Below are 23372 nucleotides of genomic sequence, written 5' to 3' on the forward strand. Positions count from 1 at the left end.
CAACAGCACTCTTATCCTTCAGATAGTCTGTCAGAACCTCCTCTCTCTGGGAACACACACACACACACACACACACACACACACACACACACACACACACACACACACACACACACACACACACACACACACACACACAAGATCAGCCTACCACCTTCCCAAACACAGCGTTCCCCTTCTAGATCTGAGAACATCTTTTCCCCTCTACACCTGAGAACAAACACACACACACAAAAACATTACCACACACTCTCACTGACACACACACACACACACACAAACATTACCACACACTCTCACTGACACACACACACACACACACACAAACATTACTACACACTCTCAATGACACACACACACACACAAACATTACCACACACTCTCACTGACACACACACACACACACACACACACACACACAAACATTACCACACACTCTCAATGACACACACACTGTAACGCTCCTGGATAGGAGACGCACCAAATCTTGCACACACGCCCATTCCCCAATGACACTCACCTGCAGCCAATTGACCACACGCGGTTATCTTTTAAAATACCGGCTGCTTCCGCAAACTCAGGGTGGAGACACGATTGCCACGACCAGAGAGAGAGGGGTAGAGACACGATTGCCACGACCAGAGAGAGAAGGGTAGAGACACGATTGCCATGACCAGAGAGAGAAGCGAGATATCCACGACCAGTTCATGGAAACGTATTACCCAGTCGCCTCTAAGAAGACACCTCTACAGAGAACGCGAGTATTTCCGTGCCCCGGCGCAAATCCCTTAATGTTTCGCCGAGTGGCCTACGGTAACTCAACTCTGAAAGTTGTCGGAACTAGTACAAGAAACCCGGTCCCGGTGCTAATACTTTTGTTACGCCGAGCGACGAAGTGTCTTATAGTTGGACTTGACTTTGGACTGATATTTTCCCTTTAATGAATGGTTAAACGTGGTGTGGTTGGGTAACCTCTGCCTTCTTTGTTGGTGACCCTAGCGTGTCTTTATTGCCCGACATTCTATTATATGAGACGTGGGCTTTATTTGGTTGTGCCTTCATGAAATGTTTTGTTACATTGACGTTATTTTGTTTTGTATGAGCCGGAGGCTTTATTGCATTACATGGTGAGAGCATGTTGTATGGGCCATGGGCTTTATTTTGTTTATTTTGTGACCACCTGTTTGTATTTGCTGTGGGCTTCATTTTGGTGATTGTGGGTGCTTCAGAATACTATGAATAGTTTCCCATACAGAGACAAAGACATGGACTACCAAATCTCTGAACTCTGAACTTTTGCACCCAGCCCTGGACATATCAATTCCCCTCATATGCTTTCTCCCTCATTACAGACTGTTGCACCAACCAAAACTGTGTTGTATATGAATGATATTGTGTGTTTATTGTGCTTTTGAATATAATACTGCAATGAAACCTTGAGTCTGTGTTCTGCTGAATCCTGAAAGTCAATAGTTCATCTCAGTTCTAAACAAAAAAAGGTTCAGTTAAGCCCTACACTGAATGTTGTGCATTGTGACTAATTGATTCCTGTGTAATGGTTGATTTGTCGCCTAGTCCTAGTCAAACCGTTACAACACACACACACAAAAACATAACCACACACTCTCACTGACACACACACACACACAAAACCACACACTCTCACTGACACACACACACACACGCACACACACACACACACACACACACACACACAAAACCACATAATCACAAACATACACACACACATAACCACACACACACACACACACACACACACATAATCACACATTCACTGTTCCTACCAGGAGTCCTTTGCCCTTCTCTTGTCTGTAGAGGCGAATGGCGTTGGCCAGTGCAGTTTGGTAGTCCTTATACCCCCCCGGCTTCATGAAGGACCCCCCCGACACAGCCTCCTCCAGGGGCGCGAACACACGGGAGATGACTGCTCGACACACACGCCGCGACTCTTCAACGTTACGCCCACACCACTCCTCGTACTCCTTCAACACACTCCCCTATGGAGACACACACACACACACACACACACACAGACAGATACACACACACACACACAGATACAAACACACACACACGCCGTGACTCCTCCACGTTACGCCCACACCACTCCTCATACTCCTTCAACACACTCCCCTATGGAGACACACACACACACACACACACACACACACAGATATACACACACACACGCAAACACACACACACGCACACGCACACGCACACGCACACGCACCCACACACACACACTTCGTGACTCCTCAACATTACGCCCACACCACTCCTAGTACTCCTTCAACACACTCCTCTGTGGAGACACAGAGAATGCCTGAGTCTGATAGCATGTGTATGAGTGTGTGTATGGAGTTAGATTAGTTTCATAATTCACAAACCATCGAAACGCGATTCAAACCAACGAAACGCGATTCACAAATGTATTTCATGTTTCACAAATGTATTTTGTGATTCAAAAATAAATTACACCATGACATTTGTTTGCAACCTGACGAACACGAGTTACAAATCCCTGCATTGGTTGGTGTGGATTTTTGGAACTTTCCTAGCGCACGTAGTTTCACAAATGCATTTTTTCTAAAAGATATTCTCTGCAGCCTATCAGAGCTCTTCTAATTTCAGCCAATCACGTTATTGTGTCTATATGGACTACAGCCAAGGTTATAAGACGGACACATCCTATTTCCCTATACCCTCCCAGCAGCGGTAATCTGCTCTTCTACTCAAATGCGCCTCCTTTGTAAATACAGTTGTATGTTTACACCCGCTATTTTACGCCTGATATGGGCGTAATCCTGTTAGTAAATGAGGCCCTTAGAATCTCGATACTTAGACTACAATCGCCAAAGACCTACTATAAAATAGGGGATATTGATTGAATCCCAAAAAGGACTGTATGACTGATTACTGAAAAGTGAGTGATTAATCGCCACAGGTCTGTCCGGTTAGAACATGAATTGATGATACCAAAGTTCCAATGATTTATTTCCACACACACACAGGAGACATGACTTGAACGTTGCTGATGATTGAATAATGCCAGTGAATACAATTATCCTTGTAAGGGAATTGTATACAACTGGATGACAGTGAATGATTGAAGACCGTGAACTAACTGATAGAATCCGTGAACTGATATTAATCCATGAATATAATTATCGTTGTAAGCAACTTATATCCAAGGAAGTTGACCCGTGGTTTCTATGAATGACATGAATCACAAGACGTACAGATATTAAGAATTATATATACAAGAATGAATATAGTATACACAATGGATGTTAGTATACTATGATTACTATGATGCGGATATGTTCCTTTCACACCGTGCGGCGTAACGGTGAACATTCCATATCTCCATAACAAAAGAAACTGATTGAACTGACAAGAGTGAAATACAACTTACACAGTTGACATGATAACTACACTAAATGACTTACATATATGATATGCACTGATATTAAGACCCGCCACTAAAACCCACTTATGACAACAGAACACTCACAATCTTATCGACGCAAGGCAAATGAATGATCGCTCTGAATGATTTGATTGTCCAACGAACTCCTTGATGCTCCTCTCTCCAGCTCTGCTCTTCACCCACAAAATGGCCAGAGGAGGGTTGGCCTTATATACGCTAGAGGGGGGCTGAGAAGCACCTCATTGTGTGGAGTCGTAAACAGTGAGGGTCACTGGCCATTTGCTCACCCCATGCTGGGTTTCCAGGCATGCCTCAGGAAACCCAGCATGTCAAGTATAGCCAAATATTAGTAGTTAAAGATGCACTATTTCGATAGTTTAGATTTCTTTTCAGTATTTCAAAGTGAATGAGCTCTAGGAGCACAAGAACAGTGAGCATCTAGGAGCGATGATCATAGACATATACGTACATGTATGTAGGTGTTAAAACGGCTGCCTCCACCAGATGCATCCAGGTGTGCACCTCATTGCCTCTGCTGGCCCAAGGACACAAGAAATGATTGTTTTTGCACACATGTGCATTTGTTTTGACTTGTGTCATTCACCTATTGCCCATTGTGTGTCACTCACCTGTTTGTAATTACACACTGCTTGCCAGTTAGCCAGGGTATAAATACCTGGCTAGTTTATCTGGCCCTCATCGGGTCGTTAGATTGTTTTTGTGTCATGGTTGTAGTTAGTGCTCTCAAGCACTTTGTCTTTGAAAGTCTGTGCGCAGGACGCGTAGCCCTCTTTTGCACTCAGATGCCTCTAGCTATAGCTATAGTTTCGGGTTGGTGTTGTGCTGCGGTTCTCAAGACGCTTTTGGAAGAGTGCTTCAAGTAACCATCCGTGTTTTTGCTTTCAGTTTTTTCTGCCTTTAGAGTGAGAGATACCTTTTAATTCAATTCAATTCCATTTTATTTGTATAGCGCCATAACAATACAATTGCCTCTCGGCGCTTAACAGAGCCCAGAGCCTGAACCCCCTTAGTGCATGCACAACGGCAACAGGGGCAAGAAAAAACTCCCTGTTAGGCAGGAAGAAACCTTGAGCAGAACCACGGCACATAAGGGGGGACCCATCTGCTTGAGGTCGGCCGGGTGGAGACAGGAAGGTGGGACGGGGGGAAGGGGGGAAGGGGAAGGTTAGTGTGGCAGAAGGGGAAAGGAAGCAACAGGGGCAATACACAGCCAGCATTTGGTCACTGGACATATGTGTACATACATCTGGTGGTAAATACATGATACAGACAAGACCAGATTACTGTGGCAATAGGGTTACTGTTACAGGGGTAGGGGATGTAGGGACAGAGAAACATTTTATAGCTTTGAAGTCTTAACCCTTTTACCTCCATCTCCTTTTGTGTGAAATAAATAGCAACTCTCAACAACATCCTGCAATTGGTTCAATCCCTGAGCAAATAGCACTCTCTCCTATCATTATTCTACACGTCTTGCGCGGCAGGCAAAATCAGTCTTTTGGCAATTGTATGGGGTTTGCCAAGCTAAGCAATTCTATGAGCAACTACATACGATGCCACCAGACACTGCTTTAAGACAGTGCTATGCTTGGAGATGGTGGTCTGTTGTTGCCGGGCTTCTTCCACAGGCTTCTCTTTTAGGTCAGGGTGTTATGTGTCGAGGTGCCTTTTTAATTTGCATGGCTTCATGCTGTATTTGCCAGCACCTCGGCACACAAAACACACTGAGGACGTTGCTCAGACATACCACTGACGGTGAAACCAAATGCAAATAGCTCCCTTCATATTTGCGAAGCTTTGGCTTCTTCGCAACTGGTGCATTGGTTGCCTGACTTTTACTAATCAGACACTTGTCCATAGTTGTGTTTGTTTGCTGATAGTGTGTGTGAAGTAAATAAAGTTCTAATTTCAACGGCGTGGTCTTGGGAGTGTGTTTTTATGTGTGGCTGTAAACGACTTGCACACGGATAAGGCTATGCTAGGCAATGGTTCCAAAACGAACTGTTCACAAATGTTTTTTTGTTGCAACACGGTGGATGATCAAAACATATAAAGGTAGGTGTTAGGAGAAAAGGGCTAGCTGCAGTTGGAATAAGGTAGCTAGCTAGAAAGCTAGCTCTCGAGCCCACAAGCTTTTTAAAAAGACTGTGAAGCAAATTACTCCTTAGGGTAGGCTACGAATAGACTTACTGCAAGTTCAGGAAGGAGTAAGTCTTTAAAAGGACTGTTTATAAAGCAATGAATATCTGAATGATTGCAGAAATTGTTCGATTTCTCTTGTTTCTTCCACGTGTTGTGGCGATGGTTTGCACTGTGTGCGTAGTTAGCCTACTAGCTAACTAACAACGACCTGGGCTTCTTGATAGCTTACTCTCTGGTTGTTGAAAAAACTACGGATCTCTTTTGCTGGCATCTACACAAAAGGGTCAAAAATATCAATGCTGAGACCAAAGGAAATACTAATGTGAGGCTTTATTATTTCCTGGCGTTTTGAACTGTTTACCGTGTCAGACTACTGCCAGCTCTCTTTCTGCTAGTCACGATTCACTCTGTAGCTCTGCTTTCAAGTGCTGTGAGTGTGTGTGTGTGCGTGAGTGTGTGTTACCATGAGCTGCTTCTGGTACTTGTGTTCATGGTCGTTAAAGGAGCCTCTGAAGAAGATGTCGACGGTCTGTTTCTCTGCAGCAGCGTGGATCTTAGACAGCGCCTCCTGTGTCTCGGAGGGTAAACGCACCCAGCGCTCCATCTCTTTCCGGTAGAACTGCAGAGCCTCTGTGATGGCACGGCTGTTCTGGATCATCGCCAGCGACTCCACTGCGCTATCCAGACACGGCACCTTGCCACTGCGGATCGCCTCCACATACGTCACTGCCAGGTTGCCCAGCACTGCAGGACAACACACACACACACATATTACAGACCAGTTAACCCTAACTAACACACACATATTACAGACCAGCTAACCCCTTACTAACACAAACACACATTACAGCCCAGCTAACCATAACTAACACACACACACAAACACACATTACAGACCAGCTAACCCTTACTAACACGCACACACACATTACAGACCAGCTAACCATAACCAACACACACACATTACAGACCAGTTATCCTTAACTAACACACACACACATTACAGACCAGCTAACCATAACTAACACACACACATTACAGACCAGTTATCCTTAACTAACACACACACACATTACAGACCAGCTCCAGTGTGTCAACTCCTTCAGATATATTTTTTATAGTTCAAAAAATAAAAATGGTATCTGTTTCATTCCTTGAAGGATATTTGTTCAAAGATTAACACATTTCCAATGTAGATGTGTATTTTTAATGCTTGGAAATGTCTCTGTTAAATCTGAAGGTCTCCATTTGACATAAATGTAATCATATATTTTGGAAGTTATCCAAATATTTTTTGGGAAAATCAAAACCTGGTTTGTCCCTTATCTCAAAAATCACTGACCTCTCAGACCAGCTGACCCTAACTAATACACACACTTTACACTCCAGCTAACCATAATTAACCCATCTAGTGTTGCTCGGTATACCGGTAATAGCCCAGGGCATCAGAATACCCTGCTATTTAAACTGGTATGATTCCTATATGTTATAAGTAACCTATCGGTATTTTACTGGTATGATTCACCTATGTTATTAGTATCAGTAGTTTAATGTTATTCGTATCTGATTTATCTATCTATAGTCTTAGTACTTTAAGGAGGATGGTGTTACAGTCAGTGTAAGATTGTAAGGGGCAAGCGATTTACTTTGACTAGGATGCTTTGGCTAGGATGCTATGATGCTAGAATGCTATGATGCTAGGATGCTTTGGCTAGTATGCTTTGGCTAGGATGCTAGGGTGCTTTGGCTAGGATGCTTTGGCTAGGATGCTAGGATGCTTTGGCTAGGATGCTAGGAAGCTTTGGCTATGATGCTTTGGCTATGATGCTTTGGCTAGGATGCTTTGGATAGGATGCTAGGATGCTTTGGCTATGATGCTTTGGCTAGGATGCTAGGATGCTTTGGCTAGGATGCTAGGATGCTTTGGCCAGGAAGCTTTGGCTAGGATGCTTTGGCTAGGATGCTAGGATGCTTTGGCTATGATGCTTTGGCTAGGATGCTATGGCTAGGATGCTAGAATGCTTTGGCTATGATGCTTTGGCTAGGATGCTAGGATGCTTTGGATAGGATGCTATGATGCTTTGGTTAGGATGCTTTGGCTAGGATGCTTTGGCTAGGATGCTAGGATGCTTTTAATAGGATGCTAGGATGCTTTGACTAGGATGACAGGATGCTATGGCTAACATGCTAGGATGCTTTGACTAGGATGACAGGATACTTTGACTAGGATGCTTTGGCTAGGATGCTATGGCTAGGATGCTATGGCTTGGATGCTTTGGCTAGGATGCTAGGATGCTATGGCTAGGATGCAAGGATGCTATGGCTTGGATGCTAGTATGCTTTGGCTAGGATGCTAGGATGCTTTGGCTAGGATGCTAGGATGCTTTGGCTAGTATGCCAGGATGCTTTGGCTAGGATGCTTTTTGGATATACTAGGATGCTAGTATGCTATGGCTTGGATGCTTTGGCTATGTGCTATGGCTAGGATGCTAGGATGCTATGGCTAATATGCTAGGATGCTTTGGCTAGGATGCTAGGATGCTTTGGCTAGGATGCTTTGAATAGGATGCTAGGATGCTTTGGCTTGGATGCTTTGACTAGGATGCCAGGATGCTATGGCTAACATGATAGGATGCTTTGACTAGGATGCTAGGATGCTTTGGCTTGGATGCTTTGACTAGGATGCCAGGATGCTATGGCTAACATGATAGGATGCTTTGACTAGGATGCTAGGATGCTTTGACTAGGATGCTAGGATGCTTTGGCTAGGATGCTAGAATGCTATGGCTAACATGCTAGGATGCTGTGGCTAGGATGCTAGGATGCTTTGGCTTGGATGCTTTGGCTAGGATGCTAGGATGCTTTGGTTAGGATGCTAGGATGCTTTGGCTAACATGCTAGGATGCTGTGGCTAGGATGCTAGGATGCTTTGGCTTGGATGCTTTGGCTAGTGTTATGTATGTGATTGCATATGATGTGTGTGACGTATTGCACCCTGTATGGTTACAACGCACCTGCGCCTGGCTATGTAATGAGATTCACCTGCCTGCCTGATGATTGAAGTAAAGAGAGCGACACGCTCAAGTTAACTAGAACTATGTGTCTGTGCCGTGTTCTTAAATGTTGAATGTGTGTGTATATAGTAATAGGAACATACACAACAATTGGCGACGAGGTCAAAGAGATGCACACTCGGGAGAAGGGAAACTTTACGAGGATCTGAAACGATAGTTGGGAGAAGTTCGTCGATTCCGAACGGATTGCTGGAGGAAACTAGTTAACAAACACTGGAATGAATGTCTGAGGAGGAACTAAACGAAGCGGAATATAAACCAAGGATGGCAGGAGCAATCGGGAAATTGGACGGTTTCGACAGCTCATCGGAGGATTGGGCAACGTACATCGAAAGGTTAGATCAGTATTGTGTAGCCAACGACATTGCCGAAGGTAAAAGAGTATCTGTCCTTTTGTGTGCAATGGGAGCTACAACGTATACATTGTTGCGTAGCCTCTTAGCGCCCATTAAACCAGCAGAAAAGTCTTACGGAGAGATAGTACGTGTCTTACAAGAACATCTGAATCCGAGACCACTTCTCATTGCTGAACGTTTTAGGTTCCATAAACGTAATCAGCTAAAAACAGAATCGATTGCTGTCTTTGTAGCGGAGCTTAGGAAACTGTCTGAACATTGCGAATTTGGGGGTAATTTAGCAGAGACTCTGCGGGATAGGTTTGTGTGTGGATTAGACAGAGAAAACATACAAAAAAGACTGTTGACTGAGAGAGATCTGACATTCCAACGTGCCATAGAAATAGCATCTTCCATGGAAACTGCTGCAAAAGACACGGTGGAATTGCGAGAGCAGATGGGGCAAGAGCATCACGTACAGAAAATGGAGTGGAGGCCACAGAGAATTAGGCCATGTTTTCGCTGTGGAAAGAATTCACACACTCCAGATGATTGTTGGTTTAAAGAGAAAGAATGCAGGCAGTGTCAGAGAACAGGCCACATAGCGAAAATGTGCAGAACCAAAGTGAAGGAGAAAAAGGGTTATCAACAAAAATGGAAAAATCAAAAGATCCATGATGTTGAAACATGCGAATCAGACTCTGATCAAGATCTAGCCTACTTTGATGTGTGTTCATTGAACAAATCCGACAGGGGAATAATCTGGGTTTCACCCAAAGTGGAGGAGGTTACATTGAACATGGAGTTGGATACTGGGTCCGCCTTGTCTGTGATCTCTAACAAAGACTACAAGAAGCACTTTGCACACCTGCAATTGAAATCTACTGCTGTGATGCTGAGAACATATACTGGGGAGAGGATTACACCACTGGGCGTGATCACAGTGAATGTTAAGTATGCTGACCAAATGCATGTGCTATTGCTGTATGTTATTGAAAAAGGAGGTGCACCCCTGTTTGGACGTGAGTGGCTGCGTAAAGTACAACTGGATTGGCAGTCAATTAAAGAAATGCAAACAGACACTGCAAAACAGAGCTGCAGCTCCACAACTGAAAGACTGAGAAAAATACTGATGAACACCGGAGAAGTTTTCCAGGAAGGCATTGGGACGTTGAAGCACATGAAAGGCCAGATTGTGTTGGAAGACAATGCAGTCCCCAAGTTTATCAAGGCTCGCCAGGTACCATATGCCCTTCGCCCCAAAGTGGAGAAGGAGCTCGAAAGCTTGGAAAATGCGGGCATTCTATCCAAAGTGGAGTGGTCAGAATGGGCGACGCCTATTGTTCCAGTAGTAAAGGGGAATGGATCAATACGCATCTGTGGAGACTTTAAAGTAACCATCAATCCTGTCTTGAAAGCTGAGCAATACCCCTTGCCACATATCGATGACATCTTTGCAGCATTGGGTCAAGGTAAGCGGTTTTCCAAGATTGATCTGGCACAGGCGTATCTACAGATGGAGATGGATGAGTCTTCCAAAAAGTACCTCACGATCAATACCATGAAGGGCCTTTATCAGTACAACCGCCTGGTGTTCAGCATAGCTTCTGCTCCAGCTATATGGCAGAGGGCAATGGAACAAGTCCTACAAGGCATACCAAGCACACAGTGCTATCTTGATGACATAGTGATAACAGGAGCCAATGACGATGCACATCTTGAAAATCTGGAAAAAGTTCTGAAGAGATTAGAAGATTTTGGATTAAGGGCCAACAAATCGAAGTGTGAGTTTTTCCAGGATTCTATCAAGTACTGTGGTCATAAAATTGATAAACATGGTCTACACAAGTGCAAGGACAAAGTTGATGCAGTTTTGAAGGCACCACCACCACAGAGCATTACTCAACTGCGCTCTTTCTTGGGCTTGGTAAACTATTACAGGAAATTTCTCCCCAATCTATCATCAGTGCTTCACCCACTGCATGGGTTGCTCCAAAATGGCACTAGATGGCACTGGTCAAAAGAATGTGAAGATGCCTTCAAACAGGCAAAGCAGTTAGTGATATCTGACAATGTACTTACACACTTTGACCCCCAGTTGCCACTTAAATTGGCATGTGATGCTTCCCCATACGGGATTGGGGCAGTACTATCTCACAGGTTCGCTGATGGAGCAGAGCGACCAATAGCATTTGCTTCAAGATCTTTGAATGCAGCAGAACGCAACTATGCACAAATTGATAGAGAAGCTCTTAGTCTAGTCTGGGGGGTGAAAAAGTTTAATCAGTATTTGTACGGCAAACACTTTACCCTTCTCACAGACCATAAACCTCTTGTGTCCATTTTCAATCCAGATAAAGGAGTCCCCGTCATGGCTGCTGCACGTATCCAGCGGTGGGCTTTGTTTTTGGGTGCACATACCTACAGCATTGAGTACAAGGGCACTAACCAGCACGGGAATGCTGATGGGCTTTCCCGACTACCTCTTCAGTCCCAGCCCCCAGAGAGAGCCAAAGAATTGGTGGACATGTTCCACATGGCGCAGGTGGAGCTAGGACCTGTAACAAGCCAGGAGATTGCACGTGACACAGGCCGTGACCCTATCCTCTCCAGAGTGTTCGACATGACGCTGAACGGCTGGCCACACGAGGGTGATACATCATTACCAGGTTATTCCAGTCGACGTGACCAACTTGCAGTGGACCAGGGATGCATCTTGTGGGGAGCGAGGGTGGTCGTTCCGCCAAACCTGCGTTCCCGGGTCCTGGCTGTACTGCATGAGGGACACTTAGGCGTAGTGAAAATGAAGTGTCTGGCTAGAAGCTTTGTGTGGTGGCCTGGAATCGATGCACAGGTGGAGGCACTGGCCAAGACATGCAACGGGTGTCAACAGACCCAAAAGTCACCAGCATCAGCACCATTACATGTGTGGGAGTGGCCTACCAAGCCTTGGCAGCGGTTGCACATAGATTATGCAGGACCCTTCCTTGACCGCATGTACCTGATTGTGGTTGATGCACATTCGAAGTGGCCAGAGGTTTTCTGTACAAAGACTGCAACCTCTGCAAAGACTGTTGACCTCTTAAGAACCCTGTTTTCACGCACAGGTCTTCCACATCAGATAGTCAGTGATAATGGAACGCCTTTCACTTCTGCAGAATTCCAGCGCTTTGTCGGAAAGAATGGCATACAACACACCACTATTGTGCCATATCACCCTGCATCTAATGGACAAGCTGAACGCTTCATTCAGACTTTTAAGCAGTCCATTAAGGCCATGGACAAAGACGGTGGATCGATTCAGCATAAGATTGCGAACTTCCTGTTGGCGTATCGAAACAGCACTCATGCCACAACTGGACAGACCCCAGCGATGCTCTTTCTAGGACGTCGACTGAGATCACGTTTGGACTTACTGAAACCCAACCTACAACATCATGTACAGCGAAAGCAGTCTGGTGCTGCCTTACCTTCAAAAAGGCGGTCTTTGCGCACCTTCCGTGTTGGACAGAATGTGCTGGCCAGAGACTACCGCAACAATAGTCAGAAATGGCAACCAGGTACCATCGCATCACAGACTGGGTTGTTGACCTACACCGTCAGCGTCGGCCAGGACGTGGTCTGGTGTAGACATGTTGATCAGCTGTTGGATGCAGCTGAGCAGACAGGCAAGGACTTTGAGCCTACCCCTAGCTGGGATGGACTTGCGTTCAAAGATCAAGTCCCTGACAACAGCCACACCCCTGAAAACCAGGCAGATGCAGTAGGCCCACCTGTAGTCCAAGAGCCTGCTGAAAATGTGACTGAGATGCCTGCTAAGCGTTACCCGGACAGAGTTCGTAAACCACCAGAGAGATACAGTCCACAAGATTAAGGACCGGTAATTATGTTGTTCAGATGTAGTTAAGTGCTATACCCCTCCTTAGTTTAAATAAGAACATCAATGCTGAAAGGGAGGAGTGTTATGTATGTGATTGCATATGATGTGTGTGACGTATTGCACCCTGTATGGTTACAACGCACCTGCGCCTGGCTATGTAATGAGATTCACCTGCCTGCCTGATGATTGAAGTAAAGAGAGCGACACGCTCAAGTTAACTAGAACTATGTGTCTGTGCCGTGTTCTTAAATGTTGAATGTGTGTGTATATAGTAATAGGAACATACACAACAGCTAGGATGCTAGGATGCTTTGGTTAGGATGCTTTGGCTAGGATGCTAGAATTCTATGGCTAACATGCTAGGATGCTGTGGCTAGGATGCTAGGATGCTTTGGCTAGGATGCTTTGGCTAGGATGCTAGGATAATTTGGTTAGGATGCTTTGGCTAGGATGCTAGGATGCTTTGGCTAGGATGCTAGGATGCTTTGGTTAGGATGCTTTGGCTAACATGATAGGATGCTGTGGCTAGGATGCTAGGATGCTTTGGCTTGGATGCTTTGGCTAGGATGCTAGGATGCTTTGGTTAGGATGCTTTGGCTAGGATGCTAGGATGCTTTGGCTAGGATGCTAGGATGCTTTGGTTAGGATGCTTTGGCTAACATGCTAGGATGCTGTGGCTAGGATGCTAGGATGCTTTGGCTTGGATGCTTTGGCTAGGATGCTAGGATGCTTTGGCTAGGATGCTAGGATGCTTTGGTTAGGATGCTAGGTTGCTTTGGCTAGGATGCTTTGACTAGGATGCTATGGCTAGGATGCTAGGATGCTTTGGCTAGGATGCTATGGCTTGGATGCTTTGGCTAGGATGCTTTGGATAGGATGCTAGGATGCTTTGGCTATGATGCTTTGGCTAGGATGCTAGGATGCTTTGGCTAGTATGTCAGGATGCTTTGGCAAGGATGCTTTTTGGATATACTGGTCAAAGGTGTCCTCACCTTCATACATACTGTGAAGATATGGAGGAGTCATACCAGCTTGATCTTCCGATGGCGCCACGGACGGCTGCCTTTGTGTGTTGGTGAGAAATGTTTTGTCTTGTTTTGTTAGTAAATTCAGTATTTTGTCTTAAAACCGGGAGCTCTTTCAACTCCTGAGAACTTATTTCCGACTTTCATCGCCTCATCCGTCTAAATATTGCACATTCTGGTCAAAGGTGCCCTCACCGTGATACATACAGCGAAGCGACGGAGGAGAGGTAAACGTGCTGGAGGGCTTGTGCGTCTCCGCCGGCGGGGAATTCGCACACCGCTACCAGGGATATTCCTCTCCAATGTGCGGCCACTGGGAAACAAATTGGATGAACTCCAGCTACTTGTTGGTTAGAACAAAGATACCGGACTCTGCGCTGAAGTTGGCTTCCAACTCCACAAAGCGGACCGCCACACGGAACTCTCCGGAAAGACGAAAGGTGGAGTAATCTGTTTCTATATTAACTTTGGCTGGTGCAATGACGTGACAGTGATTCAACAGCACTGTTCTCTTGACCTGGAATATTTAGTTAACAGACTATTCAAGAGACAGAACCCCCGCAAAGCTGCTGGGGCAGACTCTGTCATCCATCAGTCCTGAAGCACTGTGCCGATCAGCTGTCTCCTGTGTTCACAGACATTTTCAACACCTCACTGGAGACATGCCACGTTCCAGCCTGCTTCAAGACCTCCACCATCATTCCTGTCTCCAAAAAACCTAAGATCACCGGACTCAATTATTACAGACCTGTCGCCCTGACCTCTGTGGTTATGAAGGCATTTGAGCGCCTTGTGCTGGTTCACCTCAAAGTCATCACTGACCCCCTACTGGACCCCCTGCAGTTTGCCTACAGAGCCAACAGGTCTGTAGACGATGCAGTTAACATGGCCCTCCACTTCATCCTCCAGCACCTGGACTACTCAGGAACCTACGCCAGGATCCTGTTTGTGGACTTCAGCTCTGCCTTCAATACAATCATCCCAGCTCTGCTTCACGGCAAGCTCTCCCAGCTGAGCGTGCCAGACTTCCTGTCTGACAGGAGGCAACAGGTGAGGCTGGGGAAGCAGGTCTCTGACTCCCAGAACATAAGCACAGGTTCCCCTCAGGGCTGCGTTCTTTCCCCTCTACTCTTCTCCCTGTATACCAACAGCTGCACCTCCAGTCACCAGTCCGTCAAACTCCTTAAGTTCGCTCTGGTGGGGACGAGTCTGCTTACAGGTGAGAGATTGACCATCTGGTGACCTAGTGTGGTCAGAACAACCTGGAGCTAAATGCTCTGAAAACAGTGGAGATGGTTATAGACTTTTCTTGATAATAATTTAGGCGGCCCATTCAGTAGTTACATTAAGTTAGACGATTTACTCATGCAGCAACACCTTTTTGTCCACTATTGGCAGCAACCAACAGTAATATGTCCCCTCTTTCTACATAGCTAGAGTTGCAAGTTACAGGTGGAACGCTATGGAAGAAAGTTACATTCAGGAGCCTTAATAAGCAAACATGATGTGGCTCCACATTAATTGAAGTCCTAATCGTTTTTTTGGTCAATGTATCTTCATTAGTACGCTTACTAAAAAGAAGTTCCTGTCAAAGAGCGGATGGAGTTGTTGTACTGAACAGGTGCCATCTTGACATGTCTCTGTCGAATCTGTGTGAAGTCCTTATTGGCTTTTACCATAGGCTTTTACATCCATTACTTATGACACGACATGGAGGGGCGAGCCATAGAGAATGCATTGAGAGCTCTGTTTTGTTAAAATGTATTTAAAATGGGAGTCAATGGGAGAGGCCTGGGGCGGGCCATTTGAAGCACTTTTGCCTTGACTACCTGGCTGTTACCTGATTGAACAATGACATTTAAAGGAATATCAGACAGTCTAGTGGTAGGATCCCACAGAAAAAAAATATGACATTTACATTTACATTTAGGATTCTTTTTTCTTTTTTGGGTGCGTCGCCCCAATCGCCCTTATGGACAAGCCGCAGAGAAAAGTGCACAAGACTTCTGTGGTTGCCTTCTGATTGGTTTACCTAGCAACGGAGCAGTCAAGTGTCTAGATTGAACAGGGGAGACGTGAAGCTACACTGTCACTATCCAGTGGATAAGGAAAATAGATTGAAAGGCTACAGTAACATAGATATTGTCGGGGATATTCCGGGCGGTGATCAGTAGGGGAGAGTGGGGTGAGTTGTGCCAGTTTTTACTTAAAGTGACTTTAAAGTGAGGCCATGACAGTAATGCTTCCAACTAAAATATGTACATATATTTCAGGATGTGGTGTTAAATATAGAATTTAAGGAGTAAAGCTGTCAGGTCCCCGCGGAAATCTGCTCCGACTACGCCCCTTTCAGCTCGCTCACTCTCCCAAACTGCACAGTCACAGTCACGTTAGGTCACGTCAGTCACCAGCAGCACTCCGATTATCACCTACACCTGTCTCATTCTCTAGCCTCAGTCACCTGCACCGTGTTCATAGTCACTTCAGTTTAATCATGCACACCTGCGTCCGTAAGCACTTCCATCACATTCACCCTCACGTTAGGTTTCATCATTCACACCAGCCTCAGCGATCACCTGCACCCGCACTCAGATGAGAATGAGAACCAGCGAAAGTGAAAAAAAGTATAAGCAGTACAAGAATATATTGACTTCTATTATGAGAAGACAGAGGAAGGAGCACTATAATAAACTATTAGAGGATAGTAAAAACAATATTCAAAAGACTTGGAAAGTTATCAATCATATTATTTGGAAATAAACATAATAGAATAGAATTCCCAAGTTGTTTCCTAAATAGCTCTGGTGACACAGTGGATAGTCTACAAAACATTGCTGAAGAGTTTAACCCTTTCATGCATGAATTATGAAAATAATTGTCTAGATTTTTTTGGGATTGATTTTCTTACTCAAAATGAACCTAAACTTGAAATAAAAAAAAAATAATAATAATAATAATAGCAGGTTATATAATTAGATTTAATATCATCCGATACCTCTGATGCATGACGTCCACATACGTGGACAGTTGGTTTTAGGGTGTACAAACTATATTTTGCATCAAATTTCATTTTTTTAACACATATTTGTTCAACACACTTTCCCCTACATGCTAATGTTTTTTTGGGACTGATTTGGCCTTCTTGGGTAGAAGTTTTTAACAGATATGCCTGGAGTATTCAGCACATGTTCAGCACCGTCAGCCATCTTGACTTAATGATGTCATTACACAGTTAACATTCCAAATACAAGATTATACATATTGTTACCCTATGTGGTTTGGAGAATATTACTATGATAATGCGAAACAAAATGAAGTTTAATTAACTGTTAATTTAATTAACATCATGCACGAAAGGGTTAACAATTATTTTGTGGGTGTTGGTAGTAATTTGGCCAGAAAAATTTCAACATGTGACAACAAATCAAATATGTTTGATAATCTCATTAAGGATACTCAAAATTCTATCTTCCTCTGTGGGATCAATGAAAGTGATATATTTGAAATTGTTAGAAAACTCAAAAACAAAACATCAACTGATATAAACTCTATTGATATGGCTATAATTAAAGAAGTCTTAGATCTTATTGTAAAACCTCTGACCTATATTTGCAATCTGTCCTTTCAAAAAGGTATTTTTCCAAATAAGATGAAAACAGCAAAGATAATAAATACTAGAGAAACTATTTGCTAAACAATTGGACTTTTTCTGTGACAAATATGAATTGCTCAGTGAGCACCAGTATGGGTTTAGGGGAAACAGAACGACTACACATGCAGTTATGGAGATGGTAGAAGAAATAACAAGGGCAATTGAAAATGATGAGTATTCTGTAGGAATTTATATTGATTTGCAGAAGGCATTCGATACACAGCATATTATTGAGAAAAATGGAGAAGTATGGATTAAGAGGGGTAGCTTATTCTTGGCTGAGGAGTTACTTGGAAAATAGAGAGCAATGTGTGGAAATCAATAACACTGTTTCACAATTTGGGAAAGTCACCTGTGGTGTACCCCAGGGATCTGTAATTGGACCGAAGCTTTTTTGCTTTACATAAATTATATTTGTGATGTTACAGATCAGTTGAATTTCATTATTTTTGCAGATGATACAAACATGTACTGTTCGGGTAATAATTTACAGCAACTCTTGTCTTCTATTGAAAGAGATTTAGAAATCCTCAAAACCTCACTCAATAAAAGAAATAAAAACAATCATGGTCTTTGGAAATCGAAAAGAAATAGGTAAGGACATTAAATTAAAAATAAGTGATGCTGAAATTGAACGAGTGGCCGAGATAAAATTTCTAGGAGTGGTCATTGGCCATAAATTAACATGGAAACCACATGTTTATTATATCAAAGGAAAGATCTCTTAGACGATACCAATTTTGTACAAATCAAGAAGCATGTTAAACTATAAGGCCTTACATATTATTTACTGTTCACTTATACTTCCCTACATATCATATTATGTGGAAGTCTGGGGATTGACATATAAAACAACTGTCAATGAAATAATTATTTTACAAAAACGAGCTATAAGGATAATAAATAAGGTTGATTATTATGCACACACTAACCCATTGTTTATGAAATCATTTGTTATGAAGTTTAATGATCTGGGGCCGTATTCACAAAGCCTTTTATCTTACCACTAGGAGTGCTCCTAACTCGCGCTAAAACCTTTTACGTAGGAGTAATTTCTTAAAAGTGATTCACAACGGCTCTGAGACCTACTCATACTAAGGATAATACCAACTCCTAAGCTTAAGATAAAAACTCTGTTGCTATGGATGACGTCGCTTCTCATGCACGAGTTTAGAAGGGGTGAGGACGGTGATTGGTTGTTGACAGGCTCTCTCATTAAAAACTCATTCGTGACGTCTCTCTAACAATCCCACTATATCGACTGAAAATAAGAGAATAACCTAGGCTTCAAATTAAGTCATATTAAAATAGTTATGGACAGTGCAGTTAGCAGAATGCACACGCATGATAACAAGTTTGTGCATCCAACGGGAATGACACTTTGCACGTTAAGAGAAATATAAAGCGATCAATATAAAATATGGCAATTGCATGTAATCAAGACAGTAATAATTAAAGCACCCAGCAAACTGTAAGGCTATTATATTTCCAGCCCTTGACCACTTCAAATATCAGCACATGCGGCCCTTTAAGCCCTCCAATCTTAATTGATCAAAGCGAAACGAACGTGAAACGTATAGCCTAAGCAAGCCTACTGGTCCCAGGACCAATAGCCACTGTCACCCCAGCGGCATCCAGCTGGTAAGTTCTCAAAAACCTGCTGCAGACCGCTCTAAGTTGAAATGCACAAGTCATCGGTACATCCAACTGTTGGATGATGTGGGGTCTACAGTGCGTTGATAGTTTGATGAATTAAACGGCTGAATGATGATCCCCAGTGTCGTCATTTGCGTTTTCCGCGAAGCCAAATAGGCTATCTTTATGTGTCCAAACATTTCACTTCGGGACACATCGTTGTTTAAAGGCGTCATTGCATCCCGCGCTAATTCTACGACAATATTAATACCTTCACGGTTTAAGCAATGTCTTTTATCCATCCAAGTCGGCTGCAGCCATCTTACGATTTTTTGTGAATAGGTCTTAGTGACTTAGGAGTCCTCATGAGGAGTTTTAAGCTGTCCTAGACTTAGGTGCTACTTTTAGGGATAAAATATTTTGTGAATTGCTCTTAGTAAAAAAAATTAGGAGTCCTACATTTAAGACTGACACGCCCATTATTTTTAGGAGTTTCTCCTAAATTCGCCACTTATGAGCTACTTTTAGCCCTAAGATTCTTTGTGAATATGGCCCCTGGTATATTATAAAATAATGCAAATAATGTATCGAGCTAACTCAAACCAACTCCCAGTCAGCATACAAAGGTTTTTTTCATTTCAAGAGACAAAATATAATCTCAGAGATGTCTGTAAATTTACTGTACCAAATGCCAAAAAAGAAATTAAAGATGTATATCTGTTGTTGGAATTTCATAATGGAATGATATCATAATCTTAAGAAAGTGTAAGACATTTTTTATTTTCAAAGGGATGGTAGCTAAAGTCATTTGTGAGCTCTGCTCACACTGTTTCTTGCCCGTGCTTACCATTGTTCGCTACCCTCTGTGTTTTGTTCGTGTTTGCCTGAAGATTAGTTTTGTCCCTGCCGAGTTAGACTCGTGTTTTGTTTACCCTCCTGGTTTAGTTTGTTAGCCTTTTCCTTTCAGAGTTTTGTCTCTTTGTTTTGATTTCGCGTTCTTGTGAACCCGTTCCTTATTTCACGCAGTGCTGTGAGCCTGCGCCCCTCCAGGGCTGGACTGTCCCCGAGGAGCGAACGCGCCTTGTTTAGCAGTTCGGTATCCTAGTATATCTTTGCTGTTTACCCATTCTCAAAATAAACACCCCTTTTCCCAAAACTCATTTAGGGTTTATTTAAAGTTATACCTCCAGACACAAAAACAGTTTCTTCCCCCTTGCCGTCTCACTATTGAGCAACTCATAGTAACATACTGTATATATGTATCCATGTAGCATATATTTTTTATCCCTGCACTTCTTGCACTCTCCACTTCTTTTTTGCACTATTGTAACAATTCCCAGCTCCTGTATATACTTTCTCAAACTTTCATAGACCATTGCACTATTAGTTTTTGCATTGTGTTTGCTTTTGTATTGTGTTGTGTTTTAATTATTGGATTGTATTGTGTTTTTTTTGTATTGTGTTGTAATGTTTATTCAGTGGTGGTCCGTCAGGGCCTTCAAGGCCTTCTCTGCTGGCCTAAACATCATCAGAAAATAAATGTAATAAAATACATTTAATTTTAATATTTCCTTTTCATAAATATGTATTAAATTATTCCCCATAGTCCATTATCTTCATTTCATAGCTTCCAGCGTTGTTAATTTATGTTAGAGCTTTCATCCAATCATATTTCAGCTATCATGTGTTGCCACGCTCGGAGAAATCTTCCCAGAGAACAGAAATCTTCCCTGAGGCCTTCAGAATTCACATTGAAGGCCCGTGTACATCTGATTGGTTATCACAACTGGCTGTTTCAGTTCATTTAAGTTGAATGAACTGAAACAGACAGTTGTGACAACCAATCAGATTTCGAGTTGGCGACACTGGGCCTTCTAGAAGGCCCGGAAGATTTCTTTCCTCGCGTTGAACGTGACACGTAAACGTCCTTTGATTGGATACTGAGGCAGACCGGTGCAGTGCTCAGTTTAGCTGGCTAATGCGAAAACGACGTACATCGGTTTCAATGCTTATTATGCTAGTTGTTTCAATTGGTAAGACTTAATATAATTACATTAACCAACTCAAATAAACTAGTTTACACCAACTTGATAATTCCAGTTTTTGATACAATTACAACGCCATTTTCAAGACGGAACTTTCAAGAAAAACTGGATATCGTGAGGATGGGAAGTTTAATGAAACTGCTTTGCAGGTGGGACAATGCGATGTTTAGTGGACAAACTTGTTATAAAGCTCACATAGGCTACTTTCGGTGGACTTAATAAAACTTTGTAGACTTATCCCTGAAAATCGCTGATAGAGATCATTTCCAAACACTATTATATTCTAAGGTCATTAATAATCAAGTGCCTTGTATTAATATATTCCTTGTATGAATGATGTGCTTATGAAAGAAGGAGCACAGCTTTTCTCTGTGTGTGTGTAACTAGAATATTAGGTGCCACTAAGTCTGCCTATGAACAAGAGCATGTTTAGACCAGAGGAGATAAGAAAGGAACTGTGCTTCTTCCGACCTTGTGCAAAACTGCCACCCTTGCAAGACAGGGGGCCTCGGACGTGAGAAATCCACCACGTGATCATCCCTGCTGAAAGCCAAACTTCTTACTATATAAACCCCGTGCAAAGGGTTTATCAGGGCCTTCACTGTCAGCCTCGGCTGGGAGGGGAGCCCAATTGCAATTGTTGTTGTTTGTCTGTCTAATAAATATACTTTCATGCAGCTCCGGAGTCCTGAACTAACTAGGGTGATCTTTCACCTATCAATCGCCTTTTATTTTTAAGTTGTGACAGTAATATCCAAGCGATCATAACTGAGAGTTTACTACTCTTAATGTATTGTTTATACGGGTGTATTGATTTTAAATGCTCCGGAAATATTAATAAAGTCTGTTGTACTCGACTATGTTAAGGTGATGCAATGCTCACTTATACTGCCTTTCTGTATAAATATAATGGTTCGAGAGCCATGGCGTCATGATGATGGTATTAGTAGGTGGATTCACTCAGTTTAACATCGTGTAGAACATCGCTGAAGGCCTAGTCGTGAAATGCACGGACCGCCACTGTGTTTATTATGTGTAAGCACATTGAGAGTCAGTTCACCAGGACAAATTCCTTGTTTGTTCAAACTTACTTGGCCAATAAAATCTGATTCTGATTCTCAGATGAGTCAATTCTATTTAGAGGTAATTTACATAAACAGAACAAAATGTTCAGAACAAAATTAAATTCATATGAAGACCAAATTGAATGCAATTCTCTATACAGATAACTGGCACAACTTAACCCAGGCCCTTTGCCACAAATCACCCCAATCCCACCTTTTTGGGGAAAATGCATCTTCAAGCTGTTTTGAGCTCAAATCTGGCTAGCTATATAGACTCATAGTGTAGCTTACCAAAGCACTAAAACATGTGTGAAATGTTTCAAACTTGTCTCTAACTGTTTAGACACAACAATCAAAAAACCGTGATCAAAGAAATTATACTTTGGAAGGCATAAAACTGTTTTTTGAACTTAAACGTGCTTATCTCTCATGCAAAGAGGCTCTCTTCTTTGCAGGATGAGTTAAATGGCTGACACTTCAAAAATGTGTGGTCACTTGACCAATTCTTTCTATGGTTCTGTCATGCTTAAAAGTGACCGGGTGCCAAAAAGAGCCCGGTTGACGTTATGTTGAGTTTCCAAAGGCTCTTGAGTGACAGTTGCTATGCCAACGCTAGCAATACATCGCCCGGGCTGTTTTTGGAAGCCACAACCTGGTGCTGCATTAAATTCCTCATAACGGGATTAACTTCAGAGCATCTCCCATTGTACTTCGCTACCTGAGACCAGCTTGCTTGTATTTGACCCGCAATAAACCAACCAAAACAACCATGTGCTTGATGTTTGACTGTGGTAGGAAAGTTGTTGAGTCGCTAGTTCATTATAGTATCAAAGTAAGCACATTTCATCAGATAGCATAGCTATAAGCTATTCATCTGTTGTTATGCTTAAATTAAGAAAGTCCTTAATGTGTTGTGATTTTAAGACACATCTGACGGCACCCATAATTACATTTTAACAAAACGGTTGTAGGAGCCAAATCAAATAAATAGTTTTGTTAATATTTTGCAACTAAGTGTTTAGTTTAATTAAGAATTGATAATGAT

At 42.9% G+C, this 23372-nt stretch overlaps 1 protein-coding gene across 1 annotated transcript in view; it reads right to left on the reverse strand.

Annotated features, from left to right (window-relative positions):
* Positions 1-204: 204 nt before the first annotated feature.
* The window catches only part of LOC308365539 (guanylate-binding protein 6-like), a gene marked incomplete at both ends in the record, with an annotated part of 34642 nt that continues 11474 nt past the window's right edge, over positions 205-23372 (reverse strand). Inside the window, 4 exons of the mRNA XM_080839006.1 lie at positions 205-210; positions 1806-2018; positions 5847-5888; positions 6081-6361. Coding sequence (XP_080695132.1) covers positions 205-210; positions 1806-2018; positions 5847-5888; positions 6081-6361 — 542 coding nt within the window. The remainder of the gene's footprint in view (positions 211-1805; positions 2019-5846; positions 5889-6080; positions 6362-23372) is intronic.

Source organism: Sprattus sprattus (assembly GCF_963457725.1).
Source record: "Sprattus sprattus genome assembly, chromosome: 5".
Lineage (NCBI taxonomy): Eukaryota > Metazoa > Chordata > Actinopteri > Clupeiformes > Clupeidae > Sprattus > Sprattus sprattus.